This window comes from Anomalospiza imberbis, chromosome 1 (genome assembly GCF_031753505.1).
Source record: "Anomalospiza imberbis isolate Cuckoo-Finch-1a 21T00152 chromosome 1, ASM3175350v1, whole genome shotgun sequence".
Classification (NCBI taxonomy): domain Eukaryota; kingdom Metazoa; phylum Chordata; class Aves; order Passeriformes; family Viduidae; genus Anomalospiza; species Anomalospiza imberbis.
Genome location: NC_089681.1, coordinates 43,307,390 through 43,316,679, shown reverse-complemented (window position 1 = coordinate 43,316,679; position 9,290 = coordinate 43,307,390). Strand labels below are relative to the sequence as shown.

At 43.7% G+C, this 9,290-nt stretch overlaps 1 protein-coding gene across 7 annotated transcripts in view; it reads left to right on the top strand.

Moving 5' to 3' along the window:
• The first annotated feature begins 2,057 nt into the window (after positions 1-2,057).
• The window catches only part of ASXL3 (ASXL transcriptional regulator 3), a 122,234-nt gene continuing 115,001 nt past the window's right edge, over positions 2,058-9,290 (top strand). For 2 of the 7 annotated variants that reach the window (XM_068189657.1, XM_068189649.1), the window contains exon 1: positions 2,107-2,187. In XM_068189657.1, coding sequence (XP_068045758.1) covers positions 2,134-2,187 — 54 coding nt within the window. In that variant the 5' untranslated portion in view covers positions 2,107-2,133. Of the gene's footprint in view, positions 2,188-2,454; positions 2,694-9,290 lie in introns of those variants that run through there. The other 5 variants (XM_068189667.1, XM_068189675.1, XM_068189683.1 and 2 more) reach the window with 5 other exon arrangements.

Here is a 9,290-nt window from a genome sequence, read left to right as displayed (position 1 = left end):
AAGTTCATGTTATGTATGCGAAGCAGCTACCTATGAAGTGGTGGGAACTAACGCAGAATATTTCTTTCCCTATTCCAACAGCCAGGTATGATGGCAATGACTGATAAATGTCCCTACATTTTTTTATTTTGTTGTATTTTCAATACTGAAAACAATGAAGGTATTTCAAAGGCAGTTGTAGTGAAGTACTCAATTACTACAGACTTAGGTTTTTAGCATGGGCGATGAGATGTGATATATAAAACCTGCGTGATTTGGAATACCAAGCCACTAAAGGTGAGGAAAAAAAAGGTAAAAAAAAAAAAAAAAACCTGAAGTACGACAGAGACATAAAATGGCGGAAATGAAGTCAAAACCACAAAATATAGAGAAGTGATAGTAACAGCAAGCATTTTCTTTCTAAATGTTACTGAGGTGACAAAGGCAGCATTCAGTAAATAACACTGGAATATGCACCTTTTTCGACAACTGGCTGATTGTAAAAATTTTTGCACAACCTGTCAAACCTGAAACATTGCAGATGCAACATTTTTCTCAAGAACATTTCTGAGGCATACTTAAATCCTCTACTTAATGCTATATAGACTGGAATCAAAACTAAATTTAGAAGCAGCTGTTTTAACAGAATTTTGGTTTTCTCACATTTTTAATATTTTTCTATAAGTGCGAGTGAATAATGAAATCTGGAAAGGTGCTATCTTCCATGCATCATTTCCCACTAAAATATAAATATGAGGAGGAAGATCCAAAACACCAGAGTATGCGAGTGCTCGTTTAGAGTATTTGGGGAACGCTACCAGGTTCTTCTGTTTCCTTGAGGGGCTGAAGGTCCTCAGGGCTGTCCTGGTCCTTTTCTTGATAAAACAGACTAAGCACTGTGGTAGCTGGTTTGGCGTGATTCTTTCCCCCCCGCTAAACTGTTTATTTACGGAGAAATAAGGTTTAATGTTACCAAAAGAATAAGGCAGGGCGTAACACGGGTGCTACTGAGAGGACAAAGGAGGGAGAGCAGGCACTGAATAGATGGATACAGAAAACCCTGAATTTCTAACTCGTTTCAATCCGAACAAAAAATACCTAATGTATTTCGATAATATTCCTAATGCAGTTTATAATCTGGGCGAAGGGAGGAAACACGGGGGAAAAAAACCCCGCAGAGCAATATCCTGCAACTCAGGAAGGTGTGCCAAGCCCCTTCGCTCCGCATTTCGTGGGTATCTTAATCCTGGGTCATCCAATTAAAGAAAACCTCCTTCGGCGGTTTTACGAGCGCAGCACATCAACTCCCTTTGTTTACACACTGGAACAAGATGTTCTTTCGTGTTCCGACAAGAAAAGGAGCTGAAGCGCTAACGCGGGGTCCCTGCGCGCTGGCACCGGCCCGCCCGGGGCTGCCTTTGGTTCGGCATTCCCGCAGCGGGTCCGGCCGAAGCCAGGAGGGCACGGGCGGGCACCGCCGGGCCGGGGAGTCAGCGTAAGTAGGAGCCAGCGATCGGCTCGCACGCCGGGAGAGGGCCGGGCGGTATGTCGGGCTGGCTTTACGGAACGCGGCGCAGCGCGAAGCGAGCAGAGGGCGGAGAGGGAGGAGAAGGGGCCGAGGGGGCCGCCCTCGCCACCACCTCCGACCCCCGCCCCCGCCCCGGCAGCGCCCCCAGCGCCGCGTCCCCGGGGAGCCGCCGCGGAGCACCACGGGAGTTGTAGTGCGGCGGCGCCGGCCGGCCCGCCATCCCGCTCCCCTCGCCGCCGCCCCCGGCCCGCGGCCCCGCTCTCGCGAGGCTTGGGGGGCGGGCGCGCTCTGGGGCGGGGGGCGCCGCCGCCGCCGCCGCCGCCGCCGTGGGGATGTTGGGCGCGGGCGCGGTTTCCCCGCGTGACGTCACAGCGCATTGTTGTGAGCGCGGCGGAGCATCCCTCAAGCTGTCACAGCTGTGCCGCCGCCGCGGGGAGCCTCTGCCCCCACCCTCCTCCTCCTCCTCCTCCTCCTCCTCCTCCGCCCCCGCCCCTCCCGCCCCGGGGGCTCCAGAGCTCGGTGTCACCGTATCATTGTCCGTGCGGAACCCCTCCGGGCCCCCCCCCCACTCCCGGTCCGCCCTCCCCCCGTTCCCCCCCCCCGAACCACCTCAATGAGATGCAAACATGAAAGACAAGAGGAAGAAGAAGGACCGCACCTGGGCCGAGGCTGCCCGCCTGGTAGGTGCCGCGGTGGCAGCGGCAGCATTGCGCGTGTGTGAGTGTGTGCGTGTGCGAGTGTGTGTGTAAGTGTGTAAGTGTGAGTGTGCGTGTGCGTGTGAGTGTGTGTGCGTGTGTGTGTAAGTGTGTGAGTGTGCGTGTGTGTGTGTGTGTGTGTGCGCGGGGTGAGCGCGTCCCGCCGCCGCCAGCCCGGCGCGCTGCCCGCCCGCCGCTTTGTTGCCGGCGGTCGGGGCCACTGTGAGGCGGGACGGGAGGGGGAGAGACAGAGAGAGAGCGTGTGAGCGAGTCCGAGGGAAAGAGTGTGCGAGGAACTCCGAGAACGGGGGACAGAGAGCCGGGGCGTGTGTGCGAGGGAGCGGGCAGGAGCGCGGGAGTGCCCGTGCGGGAGCGTCGGGAGGGTGCGGGTGCGTGTGCCCGGCTGAGCCGGGCTGGCGGTCCGGGCAGCCGCGGCTCTGCCGCCCGTCCCCGCCTGCCTGGAGAGAAGAAATACCTACGTCCCTTCTGCGGTGTGTGCGTGAGGAAATGCCTCTATTCTTTTCTTCTTTCTGCATGTGTGTGTGTGTGTGCAGGGACCGTGTTTATCTCTACAAAGTTCGTGCATCAGATATCCCGAGGAAATCCCTCCTTTTAATCTAGAGAAAAGTGAAATAGCCGGGATTTGCCTTTCTGTGCCTTTAGTGGGGACAGGACAGGGGTGAGGGGCGTTTGAGACAACTCTGACCTGCGATTTCGCTTCACCCTCTCTACTTCCACCAGGGAGCTGGGCAATGTCCGGGGCAATGTAACCCGCTTCTGGAAAGGCTCCGTGGCTCTGGAGACTCGGTCCATTCCCACTTCATTAAGAAACTGTCTCCCTTACCCTACTGTATCTGTTCTCATGATTCTGTATTGCTGTTTGCTGAGTGTAACAGAGTACATTGTTTATGTTGTTTTCCCGTTTCGGAGTACGTCTGGGTTCTCTCTATTCGAGGAATTTTGCAACAAATACTTAACGCACGGTACAGCACGTATGGTTGTACACGTCCGTATGCGTGTCTTCTGCAAAGTTGGGTCTGGTTCAGCTCCAGCCGAGTGCGTAGAAAGATGACAAAGCTGGAAGGATAGGCTGCTGGCTGCGTTGCTTTTTTGTATCTACACGAACTTTATCTTTTATTCATCTCTGTTACAGACTGAATTGTTTAAGCAATGTGCCATTACTAGTGTTGCATCTGTTTCTGGTAGTGCGTAATGCTATCCTATTACTATTATTTGTTGAGTGTATTTGTGAAGCGCTTTCCTTGTAAAAATGTTTTCACCTCATTATATGAATTCCTAGACAGGAAGTTCAGCCTCTCTCGCCTATGTAAATAATTTTAAGGTATTAGACAGACACTACCTATAGATGTCTCTGTAAGCTGTATCGAGGTACTCTCATAGGCTTGGGCAGTGCTAAATTCTGATGTGGCTCGTTGTACATCACCCAACATTTTGTAATAATGCAGCATTAGTGAAGATGCTCTGATATGGTGTCGCTACTGTACTCTCTTATTTCTTGTGATTGTAACAGAAGTTTTACTGCAGTAAAATACTCACCTTTGCCAAAGTAGTTTTGGCAGCAGATGTTGCTACGGTACTTCTCTATGCTCTAAGCTGACAAACGTGCATTCTAAAGTCCATAAGATACATCAAAATGCTATCCTAACTTTACTCTTTCAAACTGCTGCTACAGTTACCATTGTAAGCTGTATTTTGTTTGACGAATGTGCATAAAGGAATTTATTGTGCATCGAGTAAAATTGCTGTTCCCATGTGGTCTAATACATGGAAAAGTTTAAAGCCTCTGGAGAACAAAGGCTGAGCCACTGCTGTGAAGAAGTGCTAAAAGTCTTATTTTCATGATGTCCTATTGGTTCACATTTTCCCCCAGAAGAGTAATGATTTGCAAAAATCAAGTAGCATGTAAGATGATACACAGTTGTATGTAAGTGGTGGAGATTCACAAGGTCCACAGTGTGGTTTTGTCCAGTCTCCTGGGGTTACTAAGTTCTGCGGAGCTTGTCCCAGGTCTGTTATGTGAATGACATATGCTACTGCTCAGACCAGCTACAGTCTTACATTAGTCTTTGTTACCTGTATACACACATATGTTTACAAATCACTATGAAAGATTGAAGCCGAAATTGCTGCTCCTTACAGTGTTTTATGTTAGGACCCTGGTGGTTCATTATGACTTTGTTTTCTTGGGATACAATAATGTATTACTGCAAAGTTTGATTAAATCAATTTCTTTCCACAGACAAGTAAACAATGAAGTGATTGATACCTACTCACAAAAAACGACTCATGACTTACCTAGATCAATATGTTGCTAAATTGTGTACTGCTGAATTATTTTTAGGAAAAAGAGGGTGAATTAATGCATAGAGCAATTGTATGGATATTTACATTGTAGATTTTCTATAAAAGCCCTTACATTACAACAATATTAAGCTTTCAAAGTGAAGTGCTAAAAAGTATGAAATTATACAGATAACATTGCTGGCATTGCTTTATCATTCTGTTTTTCATGTCCATGTATTACAATGTGCACTTTAAATTATGTACTTGCATGCCAGTTTCCCAACTATTATAGGTTCACTCACTAGAGCTGCAGAATTTTAATTATGTTTTCTTTGTTTGTTGTGAGGTGCCATACTTAATTTTTTGTACACCTTTCAAATGGTGCCTATGCAGATTTTCATTTTATGTTTCGATTGTACATACACAACTATTATTAGCAGCACCCAGTAGCTTCCCAAATGCAAATGTTTCTATACTTGCAACATGCCTATGAGGTTAAGTATTTTGACCTCTGCTTTACCCATGCAGAGTTGAGACATGGAAAGATTAAGTACCTTACTCAAAGCTGTTCAGGAAATCTGTGGGAGAGGTAGTTAATGATACCAACAGCGTCTCTGTAGTAGTTCTGTTTCACAGTCATAAAATCATCTTCCTTCTGTGGCTACACTTTTGCCTCATACATTCTCTGTTACTACTTCTCTGACAGTAGTTATGACAGAAATTGATATGGTCATGTCTCTGTATTCAATCTATATTGAAACTCATAATGTACCGTATAATAGTTATGGATAAAAAGGAACACACGAACTGGACTTGAGCCTGGAGTTGTTTCACAGGTCTCCGTTTCCCATATTCACAATGAAAAAAGCAGAAGTACTTCAGAAAATATGGCTGTCTTAAACCACACTGTAATGTGTAAGTGCTGAGGCTCCAGACTAACTGTCAGTGTTGTATTTACTCATTTTCAGTATTTGATTAGGGAGTCTTTGAAAACCTCCTGCAATGCAGAGTTTTTTCAAGCTGTTCTCTTAATTTTTAATACATAAGCAGGAAAGGTCTCCCATTCTTTTAATCTCTTACTGTAAATACCACGTATGTGATATAGACAGTAAAGCAGGAGCCACTGGCATGCCCTCTATCAGAACTTGCATTTTATGGAAGAAGTCTCCTGCAGAGAGTAGAATCTTTCTGTCTGTGAGACACTGCTTTTTTTTTCCTCATGCAAGTCTGCTTATCTTAGGGCAAGGCATAGCCCAGCTTACAAGCATTCCTGAGAAATGAACGCATGTGCAGGATCAATGGAATGGTGGCATACCACTAACAGTTCATGTTACAGAGCCCATTTTGTAGAACACACATTTTTATGGACAAAATTGCAACTTGTCTTTACAACCTGCCAAAGGGCATGTGTTTGATGTAGACCCGATATGTCAACTCACTTTGTACTTTGCAGCAGACTACAGCAGTGCTTATGTATGACGTGGGCATTATCTGCATGCCAGTCTTCTGCTTTTTGTGTCTGATAGACTAAGATAGAACACTTAAAAGAATGAGAACAAAAGAAAACCTTTCAAGGAAGGAGGAGAAACATCCTGTCTTTCCTTTGTCTCTTAGTGGATCCTCATTTGATGTAGCCGTATTGTTGTTTTCTGATCATACATGGAACTCATTAAAATTGTATAGAAAGGTTAAACACTTGAGTAGTTAAAGCAATTTGTAGTGATTCCTTTCACATGAAAAATCTTCTGTTTAGCTTCACAACGACTCTCAAGCTATTGCTGGAAGTCCTGAAATAGTGAATTGCGCCTCTTAAAAATTTAATGTCATAAAATTCTGCATATAAACTATTGAAATGAAAAATACTGAGAACAAAACATGCCCAAGGATACTCTGCCACATAAGAACTGATGACAATTTTAAGTAGGCTGCAGTGATCCAACTTTTATCATTTGACTTCCAGACATGATCCATTGTTATTTGTAGGACTTTGAACCAAAGGCCTGAACAGAGTGAGAAGAGACTGGTCACTTTGGGAATGCAGAGCTCAGAAGCACAGACCATCTGCCAATGAAGGATGATAGTTTATGGTTACATTTTAAAAACACTTTTTTATTAATAGCTTGTCCTAATTATTGCCCTTTCCTGTAAGTAGTATTTTGAAATGTAGTTAAGTCTTTGCCACAAGCTGACAATAAAGCAGAAGATAATCCCAAGAATGAGAACAGTAGTCCTTGTTTGGTTATTTGTGTACTGGATCACCTCTCCAGTATTTTTGCTCTTTCTTCTCCAAATTTTGTTCTGAAAGAAAGGTTTTCTTGTGTTACTGAGGACTTATGTGCTTTCCAGTTCTATGGAGAGTCCTTGTGGTTCAGGTGACGTGTGCATATTGGGTGAGTAATATTAATATCTTAATTCATGTGTTTCTTGCAGTAGTCTCCTGACAGGATCCAGCTCTTAACTAAGGGCTGTTTGTTTCCTTTTATAAACTTTAAGAAAAATATGCTAATTAATTAGGGAAACTGATGCTGGAAAAAAAGCATGAAAACTAGCCATTGGAATTGTTAGTTTGCATGCTGCTGTTTAATGTGGCTGGCTGTCCAAAAGCTGATTGTTACTTCATCTGGTATGCTGAGATAGTATAGTTGAAACAGATCATGTTGTGGTATGGAAGTATTTTTGTATTGCATCTTCATATTTGAAGACCACAAATGAAACAGAAAACTAGAAGAGTAACTTCTGCATAGCTAGACCATTGATGATAATCCTTTTGACTTTTATGTCAAGTCTTTGATTTTGTTACTATAAATAACATTTAAAAACATTGTGCTAAAGGAGCTTCATGTAGCTATAAAAATGGAAAATTTGGTATAACTTTGTTTTACGGTATTAAGGATTTCTTTGTTGTTGGCTTAACAGAGACCTGCTATTATTTCCATATTTGTTCTGAATTAATTCTTTTTCAGACATGCAGAAACATTGTGGCTTGGGAAGTTTTGATGGTCTTTCCCTTTGATCCACAATCAATGCTGCTTTGAAGAGATAGATTTTAGTTTGGTTGGCTCTAGGGCTTCCTCCAGTTTGTTTTATTCAAAGCAATTTTTGCAGTTGTTAGACAAGGTTGAACCTGCACTTATTTTTTTTTTTTTTCCTACCTTCTGTGGTTTTGGTGTCAATATTTTATTTTGTTAGTGTGAAATACCATTAATAAGTGTAGCTTTAGTATTTTTTATTATTTTAAATAAATAAATAAATAATATCTACAGACAATGTTGTCTATTTCAGCTCACCTTTTGCATTTTTCTAGGGTACACTGAGAGAAACAAGATTCTTAGCCTTTATCTTAAATCAGCCCTTTAACCCTTGGCGTTGGAGACCTTTAGGTAGACAAGAACCTTACCCAGGAATGGGACCTGTTTTCAGTAATGCCACATTATTTATGTCAAAGCAGGGTAACATAGGAGAAAACCCTAACAGGAACCTAAATATGAGCATTCCTCAATAGTGTGAAGGCGTTCTCAGTGCCTTAAGGTATGATTTAATATTCCCTGTTACAGTAAATCTTTCCAGTGTCTTCTGGCTTACCTTTTTCTGTAGAAGAGCCAATATTTTCCTGACATACTGGATGTTCTGTTGAAATAACTGTTCTAATTTTTCTTCTTCCAAGAGAAGTTTTGGTCAGTTGCACGTGCAAACGCAGTGAAGTAGTTTCCACTAACCACACTCAAGACCTTACCACGCTTCACAGCTAGGTAGCTTTAGACTTGTTAGCCCATTTCACCAAGTCCCTGTATCCAAACCATGCCATTGCAGCATCTTAGTCTGGACCAGGTAGCATGCTGTTCTTAAGGTGGAAAGCCAAACTTACTGTATTTCCTGCTGGAGCTTCTTTTGTTCTTTATACTGTGATCAGCAAATTAGTTATGTGGAGCATCATGCCTCTTGACGTTGGAGTGACAGTTTTTCTTTTGTTGGTTTCTTTGTTTGTTTTTTTTTTAAATGTTGTAAGCTTCAAAGTGTTTTCTGTTTTGCTGGGTGTAATGATGATGGTCTTGGTATTCCCTGTAAATAGCAGTAACTAAATAGAGGCCTCCATTTTTGCTGTCAAAACCTGGGAGAAGATGTGATTAGTGGAAATGATTTCATTATTGTTCCATGAATTCCAGATGAAACTGAGCAAATTCTCCTTCTGAGGAACTTGCAGACTGAAGAAACCAAATATCTTAGCCTTCACTCTGGGTCAGCTTCCAATGCAAAGGCAGAGCAATAAGCAGTACATCCTGGTACAGGCCATTTGCTCATCCTGTGAGTTTAGGTAGCAAATCCTTGTGCTGCTCAAGCACAACAGTTTGGTCATAAGTAGTTAATTTAATCACTTACCAACTTTGAATGACAATTACATCCCCAAAGAACCCCAAATTGTTGACATACTGGCCCTCTGAGGCTGCTCTCTTTTTGAGAAGTCCTGCCAGATAGTTTTCTGTTGCTGGAGTTCCTGTCTTGGGAGGAGATGTACTTGCTGGGGATGTAAAATGGTGGAGAGGTGCCTACTGATTACTTGCAGCTAATCTTGGTTTGAAAGGATGACCTACAACTTTCTGGATGGTGATAGGGCTCTAGCACAGACATTGAATGAGTGTCAGGTGACAGATAAAAGATCTGGCACTACATGCTGGAGCTTCTTTGATGTCAGTGCACTGATTGTGATTAGGGATGGCACTTAGTGTTGGAGGGGTCTAGAGGAGCTCCATTAACTTTGGTTCAAGCAAGCTCTGGTGTTTCTGACA